Source organism: Falco peregrinus, chromosome 8, assembly GCF_023634155.1.
Source record: "Falco peregrinus isolate bFalPer1 chromosome 8, bFalPer1.pri, whole genome shotgun sequence".
In the NCBI taxonomy this organism is placed as follows: Eukaryota; Metazoa; Chordata; class Aves; order Falconiformes; family Falconidae; genus Falco; species Falco peregrinus.
Genome location: NC_073728.1, coordinates 24,073,120 through 24,094,992, shown reverse-complemented (window position 1 = coordinate 24,094,992; position 21,873 = coordinate 24,073,120). Strand labels below are relative to the sequence as shown.

The following is a 21,873-nucleotide window of genomic DNA, read 5'->3' as shown; positions in this document are numbered from 1 at the left end:
TATGGTTAACTGGCTTTAATCCCACCTGAATTATTTATTACCTAGATTTTAGTACATAATAAATTTTAGTACCTGATTTTTCAAGTCTCAAATACTGTGCACTGGCTTCTGTAGTCTTTACTACAGTAAAGAGCGGTGTATACCTAAAGAAAGATTTCTACTATGTGAAGAAATAACTGTAAGTGAGCCAAATGATTATACCATAGTGGATTTGAGACTTCCATAAAGATCACCACTGGGGGAGGGGGAAGCAAACAGCATAACAAGTACAAAAGCCTTCCCCCAGATTAAAAAAGGAAAAAGAAAAGGAAAGCAAATCTCTTACTGTAGCAAAACTCCACTAATAACAAGGAATACACACAGAGATTTTATTATGCAACACGAATGGGATTCTCTTTGTAGGTGCCAGTGTTAAAACTTTCTGCAGATGGTTGTGCAGGCGGGGGGGTTATTGGCATGCCCTCTAGAGGCTGGATGTCTGGCCAAGCAACTTTTCAGCAGCCACTAATATACAGGGGAAACTACCAGAACCAGATCTGTAAGCAGTGCTTACTCTTCATTTTATTAAAGCATATTTTATGTACTCCAAGACACCATAAGTATTAATACAGCAAATGAAACCTCTAAAGGATTTCTGCCAAGTATAAATACATGCATAAACACAAGATCTAATTGAAAAAGTCTTTGCTTAATGAGCTCATGGGTGCTTTGGCACAGTGCATAAAATGTAGATTTGAAATTTTAAGACGATATTTCAATTCCCACAGTTGTGCTTTGGAATCAAAATAATGAAAAAAATGCAAAACCTATTCAGCATCAGTTCCGATCTAGGTTACTCCTACTCTAACAGAGCCACACCCTACAAATAACAATGATAAATTTTCTTACCACCCACCTGTGTACTCATAAAGCGTGGATCTTTTTAAAGGCAAAAACATGTCAGGGTAAAACTAGGGTCAAATTTTGCATTAGCAATAGGTAAAAAGATCTAATATACCTAGTCAATCATACACTCGTTGAAATACAGCCCACAGAGCACTTAATAGCTCAGCCCAACAAGCGTATCACCAAGTAGAAGTTGGTGCACAAATGTAAATTAATAGATCTTTTTTCTTAAACCGTACATGATTTTTATCCTTATTATCTTGCTACTGACAGCAAGTAAGTCTTATTACAGCTAACTAGGAAACAAACTTGCTTGCCTCACATCCAGCATTGAACTACCCATGACACTTTAGAAATCATACACTAGTAAGTTGTATTACAACATAAAAGAAATCTCTCCTGAAAGTAGTTAACCTGTAAGAAACATGGACATACAAAGTTTCACTTCTTTCAGTGCCTTTTTAGCACATAATGAACATGTTAATAGCTATACAGCCACAGTTCTTTTGTTTAAAATATTTACAAAATACTCCAATTTGATACTGGTTGGCATATACAGTAAAAGGAAATACCACAAGGAAAATAGTTATGTTCACCTTCAAAAGGATAGTTAAATGATAAATTAACATCATTAATGAAAACCTCATTATTGCAACTACACAATACCATCGTGCCTATTCATACTTAATTTTCTTGTAGAAATTACATGATACAACACAGCATATAATCGCTTCTGATTGGGGGTAGGAGAGAACCAGTCGTTAACTATGACTAAAATGACCAGTTTTCCAGTGCAGTTGTCTTCTAATTAAATTTAAGTGTGGAGCACAGTCATTGAGATATGCTATAATGATTTGCTTGGAAGTATTTTTCCCTTTTGTTTTTCCCTCTCTGCTTATCAGAATACCTTACACCTTTCAAAACTAAAGCGGGGGGGGGGGGGGGGGGGGGGGGGCAACATGAAAACCACACTTCTGGCAGATGCCAAGGCATGTATTACCATCCTTCCACCCACATTTGGGAATGTAGCTCATCTATTTCTTAGCTCTTCCCACTAACAGGTACTAACTCAAAGGCTCAGAACTGCACCTCAATTGCTATTTCAAAAATACAAGCCTCTTAATGACAAAGCAGACTGCCATTTTAATAGCAGCAAAATAAATACAGTTGTAGTATACAGAGATGTAGCTCAATGCCGCATCAGGCTACAGTGATTCCCATATTTACTGTCAGCAGTTGGGGGTTATACCCAAGCCCAGTTCTCCTCCAGAACAGCTTCCAGCTGAACATCCAACAACGTCAGTACTGTACCCACAAGCCGATACCTAGAAAGTCTGGCACCCCAAAAGAATATGAGGTGGGCAGGAGTTTCTTCTCAGTTTCTGGTTAGTATTTTCTTTAAGATCAGACTTAGAGAAGAAATAACTTATTATATCAGAGTCTCTTATCTTTACAATGAAAGACTGCAGGTCACCTGGTAGAGGACACAACAGATATTAAAGTGATTATAGCCTTGATCTTAGTCAGAAGATAGAATTACATGTGTGTTGGTAGAGACGTTAGTAAAACCATGCAGAATGGCACTTCCCCGTGTTATAGAAGTGCAGTATTTCTACATTTACTATATTTCAAATACAGAAGACTTCCACAGTGGCAGGGTAAGACTGAGAAGCTGGGAAGGGGGGTGGGGGGCAAGGGGGCTGGGGGATGCTGATAGGCAGAGAGAGGGGGGCACGGAATGGCTTTGAAAAGCCAGGAAGGAGAGCTTCTATTTTTCTGCAATGGGTTTATATCAGCCAGGCTTAAATAATGGTATTGCAAATTAAGGCCCAGGGGAATTTGGAGCGTACAAGCGAGCTTTTGTTCGCCAACCCCCAAAAGGTATGTGGGAGATTTGGGGGTTTGTTTCCATTTAAATGGCATATGTATTTCTAAAACATAAGTTAAACTATTTTGCTCTATTTACTGTATGGCCTTGCTGATCGAGGACCTGCTAGGAAAAATGCTTTTCTTAGCCAATGTAGTGACAACTCTTTTTCTGTTGCTGCTTAGCACTTTCATTTACTTCCCTTCAGAACTTTTAAACAAGGAAGAAAGCAACAAATATAATGTAATAAACCTCATACAGGGGGTGAGGGTGGGGAAGACCAGAGGGGTGGGGGGAAGCAAGAGAGAAAGGAGAGCATGGCTAGAAGTCATTTGAAAGGATGCAAGCTTTCCAGTGTAATCACAGAAGCTAATTAGTGTGTTGTGATTGTAAAACATATTTGGTCATCAGAAAGCAAAATAGAAATTGGTACTAAAAAAAAATAATCTTCTGAAGTCTTTAAAGCAGGTGAACAAAAACATAGGCACATACAAACATACGCCTCTACTCTGCCCTCCCTGCACACATCCACAGATACAAAATTGGGTTAGTCTCCTGTAAATAGTCTTAGCTCCTGTAAATATATCTCGGGATTGTAGGTGTACGTTTTCACACTGTAAGATTTCTATACAAAACCAGTTTAATCTAACTCTCTCTGATTATTATTAGAAACTCATTATTTGAGGACATCTATCTTTACAGTAACTATGCACTGTTAAGGAGCACAATGCCCATAATTGTTTAAAGAAGGGGGGGGTGGGGAGGGAGAAGGGGATCAGGAGGCGGGAGAAGGTAACTAAGAGAGATTCTGCAATTGAAACAGCAATATCTACTCTGCATTTTGCTCCTTGCAACATTTACCCAGTAACAAACGGAGTTTAAAGTTTCCTCTGTCCAAAATCGCAAATGAGTCATTCCTTATACCTTTATGTAACACACGTATTTTTGCCCTGATGAATTTAAAATGTATTCTTACAACAAGCAGGAAAAATCGAAAACCTTATTTACTCTATCATACAGCATTAATACCCAAACAGGGAGATTGTAGCATTTAGGAAGTACAAATGAAGCTAATGCCTACCATTTTCTGGGGAAATTCCTTATAATACCCATCACCTGGCTTGTAAGATTTGTTCTACGCCTGAATATCCAAAGTCATTACAAATTGCAGGGACTCAGAGCCTCTGATAACTGAGCACCCAAAAGTGGAAATGCTTGCACTTGCAGAGATGCAATACTATTCGTGATGTTATCTCAGCCACTCAGAGCCTTCAAGCTCAAACTGCAGCTGCTGTAGCAGCTCTGCAACAGAAAGGAACAGTAACTTTAGCCAAAAGGACTTGCCTGGCATGAATGAAAGCATCGACTTCTACTATCTCTAAACAGCTGACGTCTTGGAAAGGGGCGGGAGGGGGTGAGGGGGTGGGGTGGGGTGTAGAAAAGTGTTTGCTAATTGCTCAATAAGAAAACATCTTTCCTTAATTAGCAGTGAAATTTTTTTCGCCCAATGAATACTAGTGTCAGTTTGTCTACTATTCTGTACCTTACGGATTATCTGCTCAGTGATGGAAGAAATATCACATTAGAACTTTTTGAATATTTCTAAGTAGTGAAAACTTGAAAAATATTATTTGTTAAGGTATTAGTTATTCACAGCCTCTATAAGCACATGATGAGATATATTTCACCTACATTAACTTTAAAATAAAATTTTTAAAAACCTTAAAGAAAAGCTTCTCAAACTTACTTAACTACGTGTCTCAACAAAGACGTTCTCTGCAAATTAAGGTGTGCCTTTAATGTGACTGTCGCATTGACAAGTGCTAGGGGCCAAATAACGAGAAGTGCTTCATACCCCTCATTACACAGGATTTACTGACTTTCAGCTTCAGTTCTCTACAAACACTAACATTAATCTGAATAATAGATTAATTTTTTCAATAGGACTACCATATCAGCTAAATTAATGTTGCCACTAAAGTTTTTAAACTGAAAGCGGAAAAATACACTAGTGTTGTAGCATAAAGAACGCCTACACAGGATAGGACTATGAAATGAAATGTATGCAAGTCAAAGAAAAATATGAAAATCAAGGATTAAGAAAGGTTAATTGCTGCATGAACAGTTTCCAAAATATATTTATTTAAGCTTTTATCAAAGGCAAAGAGTAAGAAATACAGAATTGCCAGAAATTCTATAGACACATGAAAAATTACTATCTTTAAAATAGAACATCTGCCTCTGAATAGTATGTTCAATACAGGATGAGCATAGACATGTAGTTAATATAAAGCTGCAGATCTAACACTAGTAAACACAAAACCACTCAATTTTGTAAATTAAGTGTACATTCAGCTAAAGAGTTAGCAAATTTACAGTCTCCTTCCATATTAAAAATAACTGTATCTTGCTAGTTTAAAGCCATCAATTTTCTGACTGAATGGGGATACCAGTTCACAAATTATCACATGTGACTTTTAGCCTGTATTACTTTCATAAAAGCCAATGCATACTATTTAAAATTTTAATTTCTCTATTTTAATCACGCAGATGACCTATCCATTAAGTTTAAAGATCTTCAGCAAACTCCGTATGTATTTTAAATAAAACAATTTTATAGAGTGCAAGAAAGGATTCACAGAAACATATTTTCTAAACTGAGTTTACATACAGCAACATTGCACTATTCTTTTCAAGCTGCAAGAGGAAACAGAATTGTATTCATCTACTAGAGTATATTTCTACAATGCTGTACATAGTGGTGTGGTCCACAAATGCCAACAACAAGGGACTGAAAATAGGATCAATTCTTTTCCTTCTCAGAAACAATCTTGTAAGCATCTGAGTTCCCAAAGACATAAAAGAATAGTCACTTTTCTGAGATCTTTTGATATCACTCTTCATGGTGAAGCTATCCACGAGTGATGGGAAAGATCTCTTTTGAAAGTAAATGGTGCACCTTCAAGTGTGTTCAGATACATCTTTGCTGTTCCTTTCTATGTTTCTCAAGTTTTACTTGAAAAGGATGCTTGATTTTTTAAAATTTGGTTTAGGTATCACAATGGGATACCTTATATCAGTCACTGCTTGCAGACCTTATTCTTCCAGCATAGAATCTAGCTGTTTCTTTCTCTGTGTCAACACAGGAGGCTGAAGTAATCAGATAGGTCTAAAGAAGACAGAGGATGTTAACCTGCACTTTCTCAGAATCTGTGATGAGTAAGTCCATTCTTTCAACATGACCACACTGAGCCGTAAGGTATATAAATAGCTACTTTTAATCTAAAAGCACAGCTATCACAAAAACGTGTATAGCAGGACTATCTATTCATAATATTTAAAATGTCAATATTGATACTATTGTCAGGGATTAATACATTCTGCATATAACTTTATCATTCCCATCCACCCTCTGCTGTCACTCAGTAATACAAAATAATTGTTGGCTCTTCCCCTCACTATGTCTCCAGACGAAGCGTACACACATTAACATCTGTTGTACTGTCTAGGAATATCTTTGCAGCAGTTCTCATAGTTTTATGAAGTGGTAATTCAAGCTCACTCTGTACATGTTTTTTTATTAATTACTTGCCTGTGTGTTAGAATAGAGGAGACAGAGGGGGAAAATACAGATGTTATTTCCAACATAATATAAAGCAAACAGCAGTTGTTCTAAATCAGGCCAAAAAATAACCCTTGAATGAGAGCATGAAGATACATTCCTGCTGCAAACCCGTGTAACCCACCAGGTCCAGCCCCTTCTCCCATCTCCTCTCAATATGCATTTCCCAATTCCATTCGGATAAGCAGGAGTTATGAAAACATGCATTAATGTGTCCCTTAAGTATTTTATCATGCTGAAGATGAGAAACAAAAAGTTTAATTATGACCCATAACAGAGAATCATTCATTCAGACCTTGCTCAGTTAGATGTGAGACAGCTACCTTAGATCATGAAGTTTGACCACAGTATGCTCTTACTACTGGAGTATTAATGCAAATTAGATACTTATTACTGAAGCCAATTTATCACCAATCTATAACCAGCTTGACACATGCAAACATTCAAAAATATCACACAAAATAAATTGTGGCATACATCTCCATGCATTGAGCAATTCATATACAGAAAATGAACCATATGCTTTAACAAAGAGTACATAACATTAGAAGTAGAATATGAAAGGGTTAAAAACAGATAACAAAAACTCCAAGCCATATGTGATTTCAAAGAACCTAGAGTGAAAATGGACTTGCACCACCAAAGTTTGCCATCACATCAAAATAATCTCAACATTTTTGTCCACATCATTATCAGGATATCTGAAATAACAACATAGTAGCAGTAGCTGTGCTATACTTTAAAAGAACTGAGAAAATAGTTTCTCAGTAAGTTAAATAATATGACTGGTAATTACTATTTCGGCATTTCATGGCACATCAGAATACAAGCTTAACAGACTAGTAAAAAAAAAATATCAGCCAGTGACATGACAGTCATCTAGCTGCATTATTTTTAATTATAGCTGAGACACCTGAAACTTTAGGTTTTTCCATATGCAGAAAAACAGTTTAAAGAACAAAGTTTTATTCTATTATTTAAATATAATAACACATGGCTGTTCTTTCTATTGTACAAATATAATAGCAATTGTAGTAAGGAGTGTTGCTTATATGATTAAACAGATAGTTCAGCATTATGATACGTTTGACAGGTACCGTTACTAGCACTATAAGAACAGACATACAATATTGTTATTACCATACTGTGTGTGCCGATACCTCCATAGCAATATAACTCAGCAAAAAGGAAGCACAGACTCCGCATTTTCATCACTGCAGAGGTCTCCGTATGCTGTTATTCAGTGGAGCTTTGGGCAGATTACACTTTCTAGTATTCTTCCCATTCTCAAACTGGCTTGTCAAAGCCTGATCTCCCCCCATCCCACCCAGTTTCTCAAGACCCAAAGTAACCAAGACTGACCAAGTATTCCTCTTTCTATTTTACCCTTACTAGACACACAGCAAGGCCAACATCAACAGGTATTTAGAAGCAGTAGTAGTAAAGTCCACTTGTATTTAGTAGGTTGCTGCAAATACAAATTATCTTCTAAGAAACATAATACATATACATGCATTCTCTTTAACATGCAGATCAGGGGGGTGGCAGGTACAGTTATTAAAAGACTGAAAGCCTTAGAATTCCTTTGACCTCCATTACAGTCTAGGACTCCTTGCTCCTTGAAGGATAAGATTGTATTTGTCGAACCTATGGTAACATATTGCAAGTGGATTTTCTCTATTCTTCTGTATTAGCTATCATACTTTAAAGGAATACAGTTTTACTAAGGGAGATGTATATGTTGTTTTGAGATTCAGAGATTTTTCTTTTCTATTTAAAAAAAAAATCTTACGGAATTTTCTTTATGCTCACATTTCTCACACGCTCTATAAAAATATCATTGACATAGGGTGAAAAGGTCGCATGCCTCACAGAAATAAAGCCAAGTATTCCAGTAAGGTTTTTCACCTGGAAAATATTTCTATAACTAATTCTATGTATTGGAAATTGTTTTATTATTATTTTAGCAACAAAAAAAAATCCTCCATGCCTTTTCCCAGCCTAGAGTTCCTTGAAGCGATCTTTCCCATAAGAAAGATAAGTTTTCACTTAGAGGATAGCATCTCTAGCAGCAAGAGTTTAATACTCTGCAACAATATCAGGGATATGCAATCCTGAATTTACAGCTCTTCAAATGAATTTTATAGCTATACTATTCATTTTGGATCAGATACTTATCTAAAATTCCATATATTTTGGTAGCCATAATATCTGATTTAAAACAGCTTCCAATAAGCCAAAGAATGGTACTAAAAAAAAAAAAAGGGAAAAAAGAAAGAGAAAAAAGACACCAAAAAGAAGGAAAAAAAACAAAACCTGGGACCTGCAAATTACTGTAGCTCTTTACAGCTAAACTATTTTACACCAGCTAAGGATTGAGCCCAATATGCACAATTCCACTTCAAAGTTGATGTTTTTCCCACCTGCATAGACCTTTGCTTCTCATCTGCTCTGTTAACAACACACAAGAATTTCTAATTAGTTTATCCAAAATTCTTTTTACAGTTATTTTTATGCCTTTTCTTATCAATGACTCAGGAGGAGAAAAAAGTGCCGATTGATCAATTAGTCAAGCTTTATTGATATACAATATTCCTCAATACTTCAGAAATGTCTGCAGAACAATTTCCTCCAATCATAAGATCAATGAATCAATGTAAAACCCCAGTAATTAAATTTATCAACTCAGTATCAATACATCTGGCACTTTATGAAAGTATTATGCAAAGTTTGTTCTATTAAGGGATATATTGATTGAGGGCAAAGAGCCAAATATTTCTATTATTAGATCTAGGAATGCTAGATCAAAACTCAGTCTGTTATAAACAACATACAAATGTTTCATGTACACAGATCTCACGCTGATTCCGTACCATTAAACCCACTCCTAACAAGCAGATAAGCCTATTAATTGATGATTAAGACTACAGGAAGATCAGTCATTATATTCAATGTTTCTTGTATGCATTCATTGAAGAAACGTATTGACAGAAACCTTCAGACTAATTTTCCTCTAGGAATTATATTTTTAAAAAGAAGGAGAGCATCTACACAAAAGCAGATTTCAAACCTTGTTCATGCAGCATAAAATAGCCTTAATTAAATTTTGAAACTAAAGCTTTGCAGTCTGAAAGAGATTATCACATCTCTCTCCATTGTATACAGTAGTTATTAATTGAAAGGTGAACAATAAAGCCTAAAGATGCCATATCTGATCAGATCCATATTAAAAACCAAAACAAGGAAACAAAAACACCTTCCAAGTGTTTTACAGTTTAATTCTTAAAGGACTAGTATGCAAAGTATTCTGGAATATATTTTTAGTTGCTAACCCTTACTACATATGCGTAAGCAAATAGAGCACAAAAGTTCATGAAGCGCCATTTTATTAATTATAACAAAAAAAGAGTAGTAGGCTTTTTATACCAAGGGAAAAAAAAACAAACCCTGAATAATTTTGGGCTTTAACAAGAAAGTCTTAAAGAACATCTAATGACATAAGACTATATAATGACATAAGACTATATTTTTTTCCCCATGAACTGTATAATGAAAATAACAATAACAATACAATCTTCATGTTTCTAAAACCTGCTAGAAAGAGAAGCAAAACTCCCTATGCTTCCACAGATGTTGCAATAAATGAAAACAATTTGATTGAGTAGTGAAGGTATCTTATTATGAAGGGGGGGAAATAGCAACAAAAACCCCAAACCCACCAGATTTGTGTAGGAGTCACATCCTGTTACAAACATCAAACAACAATGAGCCTTTATTACCATGCTATGATTGCTTCATTTCAAACATGATTAATTAGCAAGTATAACACTCACCAAAACTCCCACCACGCTGCTGTTGCTGCCTATTTGCAAATGGGTCCCTATCAAGTATTCATAAGCATATTAGTCTCATTTATGACACTGAAGAAGTCAAAGCATCCTGCTTTAAGGATGATTTAGCTCATACCTTAGCCGAATAGAAAACAAAACAAAAACCCAACAAACACCGAAACCCTCTTCTGTCAAAGGGATTCTTTGATAATCCAAACAGAAACTTCATGCAAAATGAAAAACTATTCTTAAAAGTTGCTGAACGATTGAAATGTTTGAAAATAAGTAGAGATAAAAGATCAATTTAGACTTTGTTTTGGTATTTTGTTTGTTTTGGTTTTTATTGTGTTTTTTTTTTACTTGAGATTTCGACTTGATATTCAATTTGAAATACACTGCTCCTGTTGAGAATGAAAGTGTGGTTCATATGCCAAAAATGGAATCAAAAAGAGGATGAGAAGGGGAAGACACACTTAACAGGACTCTTAACTCATGTTTTAAGCTGTGCAAACAGATACCTTCAAATGTACCTTACTTGCAATAAACATTACTTTGGCAGTAAAAAAAAAACCAAAACAAAACTTTGCTTCACAGGGAGGAGAGGTGGAAACAGATCACAAATAGAGAAGAAACATGACTGAAGACAAGAGCAAAAAAAACCCCTGAATTTGCCCTCTCAAACTGAACTCTATAAATACTATCACAAAACCAAGGGGAAAACGTTCAATTTGGAAGCAACAGCTGTATTCCTAAGCAAGAAAATATCCCTGATGAAATAAAGCATGGGCATCCTGAGAGGATCTTTAAAAGTATGAAAAGAGATGCCTGTGTGGCAAAGCTAAAGTTTCAACGTGAAAATAAAAATTAGGCAGAAGATCTGATACCTCCTTGGTTTACCAGCTCTGTATCACAGATACTTGATGATTTTGTCACACCCAGCGCAGAGTCATTTCTAAGTGCAAATCAGTCCTACTCTCTCCAGCTTTTTCAATTTTATAAATTTGGGATCAAAAACATCAAAGCAGCTTCCACTTCGGACCTAACTTTTAGAGGATCAATGTGACAAGTCACTGCTTGATAGATGTTTCTCTTGATAAACGACTTGTTCAAAAGAGACATTGTAGCTTTCATTTCCTGACCACAACACACTTTTAATTTGCAACAGCAGAGCTGCTGGAGTGTGACTAGTTCCCACTTTCCAGCCTTTCAGGATTGTGGCACTGTCAGGCCACATACATGGGCAAAACAAAAACTCAGAAAGAGGTGCATCCGCAACAAGAATTGTAGCAAAACTTTTCCTCAAACAGCAACCTGATTATGTTTGATTTCTCCTAACAGTGGGCTTTTAAACTCCCTTCCCAACCACATCCTATCCCTAACATTTTAGGAAAGGGGGGGAAGTGAGGAGAAATCATATTTGGAAATATATACTTAAGTGCCATAGAATGTATATAGCTGCCTAATAGTATCATGTTGATTATACATATATATATTACTGCTACTATGATTATTATTATTATCTGGGAATAGCATTTAACAGTCCAAACTGTCCACACCATCCAATTTCAGCTCTCAGCATACTGTCCGATTCCCAATTTAAAATTTATAAATGTAATATCCTCCTCATCACAAGCAGCAGTCCAATCTGCTCTGAATATATATTACAGCTTTAACATCACAGAGGGAAATCTCCCATCTGGCAATCACATTTGCTCCAACAGCTCTAGAAAAAAAAAAAAAAAAAAAAAAAAAAAAAAAAAAAAAAAAAGGAGAAAAAAGAAAGAAAAAAAATGTTCTGCTCTTGCTCGCTCTCCTCCTTAAAACATTTCTCAGGGCAAATTATGTGCATCTAAAATAAACAGTCGCCTTATTGATCGCTTCAAAGTCAACAAGTTCTACATGCAAAACGCAATCAGATCACTCGCATCATATAGCACCCAGGATATGTTTAGCAATATAGTCACCTACAGCACCAAAATAGGAGTGTACGTTGTGCAACTGCTCTCTCAATTTCTTTCTTGCATTCAGATATGTTATTACGAGAGATCATCAGCCACACACGCCAGACCTCCCCCTTATCCCAAACACACACACACGCGCACGCACACACACTCTCTCTCCTAGGGTCTCTCTCCATCCTTATTTGTTGCTACCAAATGCAATTAAAAGTGAACGTACCCTCTTTTTGGTTGCAGAAAACAGACTAATAGTCACTTCTGTTGTTAGTTCCTTAACCTTAATTGCATACCTAGAGGTGTATCTACTGCACCAGAAGGAGATCTACTGAAATTCCCCATGCTCCATTTTATCTGACTTTTTTGGAGGAGAGGGCAGCGTGGGGGGCTGGAGAGTGACCGTTAAAATGAAGCCAGTTTCAACACCTGATTATTTCATTCTGTTACACGTTGAGAACAGAGCAGTGGGAACCAGACACTTGTAAACTGAGCATAAAATGCACTTATTATACAATATTAAACATTCGGCCACAACAGTAATTTTGTTTGTTTACATGCAAAACATTCCCTCACCCCACATCAGTTAAAACCTCTAGCAGATGATTATGCTGAAAGTAAGAGAGGGAAAAGCAGCTGGAGTTCAAATATATACTAAAAAACTATTAGTTTGCACAAGGAAAAGAAGCATTTTAGGCATGTATGCACGAGTATGTAGACGTATAGGTGTATATATTCATTGCTACACATTTTTGCCTTCTCCGGCCACTGAGTTTTTCTAAATTACACACCACTGGAGTTCAGTGGTGTATATAGTGCACTGCTAGTAACATGCAACTTTAGATTTTACAACTGAGATCAATACAACGGACAAAACTAATGCTACAATCGAAGCAGAAATTATAAACAAATGATAGCAAGAGAAAAAAATGCTCCTATATATATACACAAGTGAAAATATACTATTAAACATTAGCTATTTATTACAAAATATTTGCATGCAGAGTCCTCAGTGCGTTATCATGCTATTTAAATTTGTCTTTGCTATTTAGATGCAAAGGAAGTAGATCCCAAAACGGACATACCATAAACACTGGTGCTACTGATCATTTCTTGCTGGCAGCACAAAAAGCTGAATTGGATTTTTCACAAGCAGGAATTCCAAAGGTTGCTTTTCATTAAAGCCACTTTTCCTCTCAGCTATCAAATGTCACTGCCTTGAAACGTGGGCCCTTTCGTCAGGTATTCATTTAACCTACATGCATATAATTAAGTGGGAAAGCAACATCAACAAAAAGGGGATCTCAGATCACAAGAGAAGAAAGAAAGGGGGGAAAAAAAAGCACATGACCAGGAATGCAAGTCCATGTCAATTTCACTCACTCCCATTGAAACTAACAAGAGCTCCAGGGAGGATAGTAATAGGATCAGTGGATTGTATATACCATTAAATTATACATCTTTCTCTCCCTTCCGAGCCAACAATACGCCCACCACGCTGTACCCCCTCCAAGATGATGTGCTTACATTTCACTGCAACAGCTCCTCTGACATATCCGTGCCTCCCCCCCCCCCCCCCAGTCAAGCCACAGCAATTTTAACCTAACTTTTGTTTTGTGAGATTATTTGCACTTATTTGCTCAGAAGTTAGTTGCCTCAAAGTCCAGCCCCGCGTTACCTGCAGTTTATTGTTTTCAATGCAACTTAAAAATAAATCCAATTAGGAGGAGGAGGAGGTGGGGAGGGAGCTTGCAATCGCGAACTCTTAATCTGCCTACTATTGTTGGCAACGATCAAGGAAGAAAAACCATGCACTGCGATTGTATATCTGTACTTTCCAGACTACGATTAGGAAAGCAGAGCGGAGTGTTTAGTATCAGAAAACGACTGCAAATTAGGCAAAATATTTAGGGCACGAGCAGGCGATTAAAAAAAAAAAACCAACAAAAAACAAAACAAAAAAACCCACCAAAACCCCCCACGCGGCTCTTTCGCAGAGCTTTAAGATTAAATAAAATTTCAAACGATGGTAGAAAGACTGGGGGGGGGGGGGGGGGGGGGGGGGGGAGGGGGGGGGGGCGCGAGAAAGATCCTCTTACCTGGAGATTTGGTACAACAACCCGATAGGTTAGAGTAGCATCGATCCGCTGTGTTTGCTGATGAATGGGGGCTCGGGTTAAGTGAAGGTGCCTATGATTTGAAATCATTCCAAGTTTTTGAAGGGAAGACTGACTGCAGCCTCTGCCATGTTGGAATTTCAAACCCAAAACAGCTGCTTTGCAAGGAGCCAGCATGCCAGCAGCTGGACGCCTGCGCAGAGCGCCGCCGAGCCAAATTCAAATCACTTTCACGCGAAGAGCCAAAGATCAGTTTTCAAAGGGGGGAGCGGCGCGGGGGGGCGGGGGCGCTCCGCGGCACTGCGCGCCGGGGGCCGCCGCTTCCCGCGGGGGGGCAGCGGGGCGCTCGCGCCGCGGCCCCGCTCCCGCTCCCCGGGGCGGCGGGACGGGGCACGGGCCCCCTCGGCGGCGGCGGCGGCGGCCGGGCTCCCTCCCGGGCGCGGCGGCGCTCCGCGGCGCGGGGCGGCGGGGGAGGGCCGGGGCCTAGCGGCGGCCCGCACCCGCGGGGCAGGGAGCCGACGCGAAGGTTCCCCCGGCCGCGGCCGACCCCCTCTCCGCTCCGCCGCGGCCGCCCCGCTCTTCCCCGCCTGGGGCCGGGGAGCGTCCCGGCTCGGCCGGCGGCGGCCTGCGCGGCTTCCCTCGCCGGCCGGCTTCCGCGCCGCGTCTCCGGGCGGCCGGTGCTGGGGCTCACTGGCCGCCGCCGCCTGAGGAAAATGGCCGGAGTGGAAGTGCCCCGCGCGCGGCGGGCTCGTCCCGGCCCGGGCGGCGGCCAGCGCCCCGCAGACGTGCCCCGCGCCGGCGCTGGCTCCCGGGGAGCGCCGGCCGCTGCCCGCCGGAGCCTGGCTGCTAGCAGCCGCGGCGAGGCATTCCCGGTAGCCGGCAATGGCTGAGGGGCCCCGGCAGCCACACCTCCCTCTGTCCGCACTTCCCCAGCCCCGGCTCGGCGGGGGATGGCAGGGAGCCAGCTACCCCGGCCCACAGCTGCCAGGGGACTCCCCTTGCATAAGAGGGATTCCCCGGGGGGCCGTTAGACGGCCTTTACAGCCTCTTTATGCTGGCAGGGAAGGCATAAAGTGGCCACACAGCACAAATTGGGCCCTCCCTCTTGTACACCGGTAATGCTGCCTCTCGCAAACAGGTCTTTCTCCAGCGTGGCCGACCCGCCGTGCCGGTCTCACGGGCACCCTGCTCCCTCCGCACGCCCGCGCCTGCCTTCCCGCTACCGCAGCTGCGGAGAGGGGAGCCAGGGCTTCCCACGGGACGGACTTGCGTTCCTGGTTTTACACCTGATGAGGCGATCAGAGCATCTTTACCATTTCTTCTAGGGGGGAAGAAGCCACGCTGTCCAGATGCTGCTCGAGCTCTGCCTCGGGGTCCCTCCCGGAGCGGTTTAGCTTCCCCCCTTCCCAGCCCTGCTGAGGAGTTAAGACCAGCTTGGAAGGGCTGTTTGTCCATCCTGGATGCGGAAGAGATGGATTACATTTTTCTAGGAAAACAGGAAGATGCAGTGGGACTACGGGCTCTGGAGGAGGCAGAGGAGACCAGTGCCAGGGGGTTAGCATCTGGAGGGAGCAGGAATGGGCTGTTTTCCTGGCTGTTTTCCTTTTCAGTAATACAGTAGGCCGAAATAAAACTCACAAGTAGCTGCCAGCAGAAGCTACTGTGAGCTGTCAGCCAGTCCCTATCTTACCAGGTAATGGAAAAGAGAGGAGAGCAAGGCCTGTCGGATTGATGTGGTCCATGAAGTGATTCGGTCAACCCAAAACTATTTTCACCAGCTGAAGACTCTTTTGGGAGGCCTGAGCCCCCTGGGCGACAAAGCTGTGCCTAGAGAGACTGGAAATAAAAGGACAGAGCAAAATGGCTAGACAAACTTTGGCTTGTTAAGGATACAGAAGGTGTTCCTAGCTTGCTTGGGCATCTAGGGGTAACGCTAGTGCTAACGCCGGTGCTGCTACGTAAGGAGAGCACTGCTAGTGGAATAACAAGGTGTTTTGAAGCAAGGAAGTTGGTTCTAGAGCAGATACAGCTTACACTAGCGAAACTGCTTGTGCTTCCTGTCATGTCCCAATGAAAACGAAACATACATGTAGACACAGTTTAACTGGATGTTAGAACTTGCAACAGAAGTCTATAGAAGTCACCTTTTCCCTGCCCTCAGCACTGGGTGACTATAAGCAATGGGCCCGATGCCTGGATCAGCCCATTACCTGTGCAGATAGCCACCCGTTGTCCTTTCTACAAGAGCTACTGGATATTAAGTGGCAGCTTTGGCATTAATGCAGGCAGACGACTGTTCCAAATGCAGGCAGCATGTCAGTAGCTTATGTTGTTCACTAATTTGACCAAACTATACATATTACACTTAGTAATCTCCGATGCTGAAATCTGCAACACAGCATATTGCCTCTGCTAGTGTTGCCAGCACCAAGCACTGCAAATAAGAAGTCAAGGTCTCAAGGTCACGAGCTTGGTCTAAAAATCATATCATTAAACACAAAAATGACTCTTTTTGTCTTTGCTTTTTCATACATCTGGATTCCTTCTCCCGTGGCACTATGCACTTTTTCTCTCAAGCGAAAGATGAGTTTCTTACACAACTACAGAGCTCCATGACTTGTAGATGCAGGAAAACAATGGCAACTATCATAAGGCATTATTAGACGAGCACCAGAGCTTTTGAAATTTTTTGACCAGTGAAGAATATATTTATCAGTCTTAGTATTGTATTAACCTCAGTATTTTCATTTTATATTCCTGTATTTTTCTTCCCTTCAGGCTTCTCATGCCACATTAAAATAGCCTGACTTGAAACAGTAGATATGCAGTGTATGTTTGTATGGGTCGACATTCACCTCTGTGCAGGTCAGCATAAGGCTTATGTACCATATTAAGTCCTTATTTTGAGGTTTGAATTAGGCTGAAGTGAAGGCCTTGTTCAGCTCATCTGTACATGGATGAATTCCACTCTTTGTTTAAAATGCCACCAAACAGTCCTGATCCTTTTGAATGGGAAATTCTCACATACTTTCAAAATGGGAATGTTACTTTGAGCCTATTTCAACATCTAGGTGAAACGTTCACAATGAAATTCAAAACCACATGAAACCCGCCTGGTTTCAGGTTTTGTTACAAACTCCAAACTCAGACCAGGCTCCGTGAAAGTTCACAGAGCTTTTCAGCAAATCTAGATTAGTAACATTTAAACCATTTGAATTGTGAAAACAAAACAAAAGAAACAAAAATCCCAGAAAACAAAGAACAAGAACATCTAACTATGCTACTGCAACCGTTCTCCCAGGGATGCTCATGTGATGCATGTGGACTTTGCAGTTACCACTTAGTATATCTAGTAAAGGTTTTTAAAAGCTATAATAAAAACAACGGTGGTCTGTGAAATAGCCTTTAGTGCCTTTACATTAATTACACGGATTTCATTTGTAAATGGGAGCAAGTTTTCAAAGTGGCAGACAATGCCAGAGTTCTTTTGATGCTGACAGTTTGGCAGCGTCTGTGCTCCCCTTGTGTGCTGGCAGTACAGACCTCCAGGGCAGGGCCTCCTGCCTGCCTTCCTCCCTCTGTGCTGGGGAATCCCTTCAGTCTCCAACTCTCAGACCTCACATGTGGCAACTGCCGCTATAGTCGTCTGCTACGATGTGCTGCAATAAACGGCCTTCAAGTGCCTTTTTTTGGAGTTGTGATCATTGGTGAATACACAGACTACTTTCTTCCTTTGTTAGGAGCACAACCTGTTTAAGAGCTCTGGCAACCCAAATCAGATATTCATACCACCTGGATCCCCATCGAGCAGCTGAGGTGGCTCCAGATGCCACATGCTGGGACATTTCCAGAATGTGTGTGGCAGGACAGACCATCATGGGCCTCCCTTATCGGGTGGGAAATGCTACCCCTTCTCTCTCTCACTGGAGTGCTTAGTCACAGAAACCTCAGTCTCTGTAGCTAAGGTTCACTTACTACCTTTCAGGACCACCTTTCTGTGTGTCAGCATGAGTGCAGTGACTGCTTTGGCTTGCCTGAGCTGAGACTCCAAGAGGCAACGACACCTCTGTGGTCCTTAAAGTATTGATAAATACAGATCAGAAGTAATTGTCTCTTTCTTGCATACAGGCAACCAACACTGAGTTGAATGAATGCTCTAAACAAGCCCCATAGCAAACAGTGGGGCAATGGTCAAGCACAGAGAGGGAAATGCATTCCAAGTATTAATATTACTTGTTGCTTCCATGTTCTTCCCAGGAGATTGGAAGGGATGAAATCCTCCCTTTTAGCTGCACCACTGTTCTGCACAGTTGGACTGAAGCTTCAAACAGGTCCAAGCCCTAGGTCAGAGACTAAACCAGAAACACATAATGTCTTCCTGGCCTTGTTTAGCACACAGAATGATGGCTTAGGTGCTGGGCAGTACCTAGTATCACAAAACATCACTTGACTAAAGGTCATATTTAATGTAATTCCTGCCTGTGTCAGAAAGAAAAACTTTATATACAGACTACATCTATGTGTAGGGGCACTTTTTGCATCTTTGCTGGGCTGATGTAAAAACTGGTAACTTTTACAACTTGTAACCACTTTGGGTTAGATTCTGGGGTTTTCTAAAGAGCGTTTCCGATATTTTTGTTGTCTTGTCTGTTTGTGCCTGCTTCTGTGGAATGGGGAAAGGATCACCTTGATTTCAGTGAGATTTCTAGCCCAAACCCTTTATTGGTCATTCTCTACAATCTCGCTGAATATTTGATGCTCTTGGCATCAAAAAACTATTGGTCTCTGAAGTAATTTCCATTTTCCATTTTAGTCCTAAAGGAGAAATTGTTCACAATATCCAACAAAAATATTCATTTAGCAAGTGCCCTGTATAACAGAACAATATATAGTTGGTTGTCACATAAACATCTGACGAGACCTATGCCTTCTGGTGTTTCTTGAATTTTGAGTGCTTAATATTTTTACTTTGGTAGCAAATGGTAGCAAATGCATTTTTAATACAATTTGTCCATTTTTTTAAAAGCAAACTTTAATACATAAAGTCCCTCTTGGGGAACTGTAGGAAGGAGTTGAATGGTTTTAGGGGTTTTGTTCTCCATCTTCTTTTATTTTTCACTGTGTTGTTCATTAACTGGATAAGAAACGCACTAATCCCTGTCATTTACCTTAACAAACACAATAATAACTTGTTCTCCTCACTTAAAATTACCTCTCCTCATTTGAATTAGAGGAGGATGAGGTGCCCACATGAGGCCAGTAGGATTCAGAGACATGTGACAGTGACAACGGAATACTAAGGCACAGGAATGACAAACACATTTCTTTTTTTCTGTCTCTAACTCCTTCTTTCCCTTACAAGTACTATCTTTGCCTTGGTGCTAGCACCTTTCTCATTCCTTCCCTGATTCCAGGCCTCAATCACAATCCTTCCCATTTGCCCCCCTGTCTAGTGCCAGTCTCATTCATAAGTCCTTGTCCTCAACCATCATCGCATCTTTTGACCTTTGACTTGTGCATTTTTCCAGTGCCCGAACACATTTTCCTTTGGTTTTTTATCCCCTTCCTTGATGGTCTCCCTTTTCTGAATTCCAGTCAAGCTGCTTCTTATTCCATGTTGTCTGGTGATTTGCAGGAAGAAGGCCAAGAACATCTGATAGACACCTTTATTCTCTTTGTATTTAACACCACTGGCAATTGAAAAGAGAAATCTGAGAGCAAGTCCTGCTCAGATCTGCAAGCCCCAGGAAAGAATACATCCACTGCAGACAGAATCTTTGAAGAAGCTGGTAAATGAAATATGCAAACAATTTTACAGAAGATCAGATTTCTCCAGACTGAGGAAGACCTTCATAGGCTGGTGAAAGAGGAATATCCCTTCCTAAGCTGAGTCCCACTACAAGCAAGTAGTCAACAAAATATTTCAAAAATTTCCTAACATGAGCAAAATAGATTTTCCCTCAGTGCATTCTGAGAAACAGCTGACCATATTTGCTGAAAGTTTTGAAAAAATAGCCCAAGGCAGACATTTGGCATGAAAATTGCTGCCCAGTGGTTTATGTTTGACAAAGTTACAAGCAACTGGAAAAAGGTTCTTGCAATGAAACCTTGACTCTAAGTATCCCACTGTAAGAGCCTACAATTAATGATTACCAATAACAAAAATGTATTTTACTTAATGCTTAATAATTAATGACTTAATTTAATTGGTACCTAGAAAGAAATTATCACTTTTTGTAGGAAAAGGAGTGGTGAAAATTAAACAATGGTATGCTTACAAAATTGTAATTTTGTCCTCCAAGTGCTTTTTCTAAGCACTTTTTATGCTCTTCTCAGAAACATTTATTATCTCATCTCCAAATGCACATTATAATATCTCTCATTTACCCTACAAATGAATGGAATTAACTTTGGAATCAAAGGAAAGAAAAACATTTAGCAGAACACGGGAATTGCTCAAAATCGCACCTACGCACAGAAAAAAGTTTACTTAACAGATTACATGCTATAGGATCTGCACATCTAATAAAATATCCACAGGGCTTTATTTACTGTTGCTTTAGGAACAGGCTTTTACTCACTTTTTCTCTTTTGATGAGTAAAAGTTCCTTTACTCTTAGACAAATATCTTGCTCTAAGCACAGAATAAAATTCTTTTTGTAGTAAAATTAAGACAATGTTTATGGTTCTTATTGGTTTATACATTGTCTTTAGTGTTGAGACGGGTGTATTTAAGTCATGAAACAACATTATCAATCTATCTGTACAGTCAGCTCTAAAGTTTTTCAAACAAGTGAGACATTTTAAACTATTCTTGCTAGGGGCTGATCTTTAAGAATGTCATGTTTATGAGACTTAAATACTCAAACTAAAATACCTTTCCAACATGCAAAAGCTCCAACACCAGAAAAGTATACCATACATTTTTGAAGAAGAAAACTATTCAAACATCTCTATTCAGATCATCTGAGCAACACAGCTATTCTACATACGACATTCTTCTATTGTAAGAAATATAGTGTCTCACTTAGAAGACAAAGAAGTTAGTAAATTAATACAGTTGGGTTTGATGCTATTGATGAGGGCATCCTTCCCCACTGCCTGTAATGTAATAACTAAATCTTGCTAACTTTTATTTTCTTCTTCTAACTTCCTTAGAAAGCTCAAATTTGCTAAATGCACAGCATTGGCTGCAATCAACAAAGCACTTAAGCATGTGCTTAATTTTGTGCACATGAGTAATCACATTACAGTAAATGGAAGCTGACTGCTCAAAGTTAAGCACACACTTAAGTGCTTTGCTGGATCAGGGCCAGAGCATGACAACTTGCAGGTCATCCTTACTGCACAGTAAGAGATCACAAACCTTAAATATTCTGTAGAAACCTTCTCCCCCCTTCAAATCAACAGTACCAAAGGCAAGGATAAAACTACAGTAGTAAGTAGCTGCTGCATTCTTTTCTTCTGTTACAAGTCACAAAACTGGCAGCAGTACTTACAATATAGCAAATTACCAATACAATAAATTCTCTTAATAAGTATCCATAAAATTACAATTTATTTTAAAGATCATCGTTTGTAATTCTATTCTCATAAGACC

The 21,873-nt window shown here is 39.9% G+C and overlaps 1 protein-coding gene across 5 annotated transcripts in view; it reads right to left on the bottom strand.

The window, feature by feature from the left end:
* FIGN (fidgetin, microtubule severing factor) overlaps positions 1–14,764 on the bottom strand; it is a 106,618-nt gene extending 91,854 nt beyond the window's left edge. For 3 of the 5 annotated variants that reach the window (XM_027782704.2, XM_027782702.2, XM_055812641.1), the window contains exons 1-2: positions 14,256–14,764; positions 13,242–13,411 (exon numbers count right to left, since the gene is read on the bottom strand). Coding sequence is in view for 2 of the 5 variants with exons in the window: in XM_027782702.2 (XP_027638503.1) it covers positions 13,242–13,266 (25 nt within the window). In the remaining 3 variants the exon portion in view is untranslated. The remainder of the gene's footprint in view (positions 1–13,241; positions 13,412–14,255) is intronic. The other 2 variants (XM_027782705.2, XM_027782706.2) reach the window with 1 other exon arrangement.
* Positions 14,765–21,873: the final 7,109 nt, after the last annotated feature.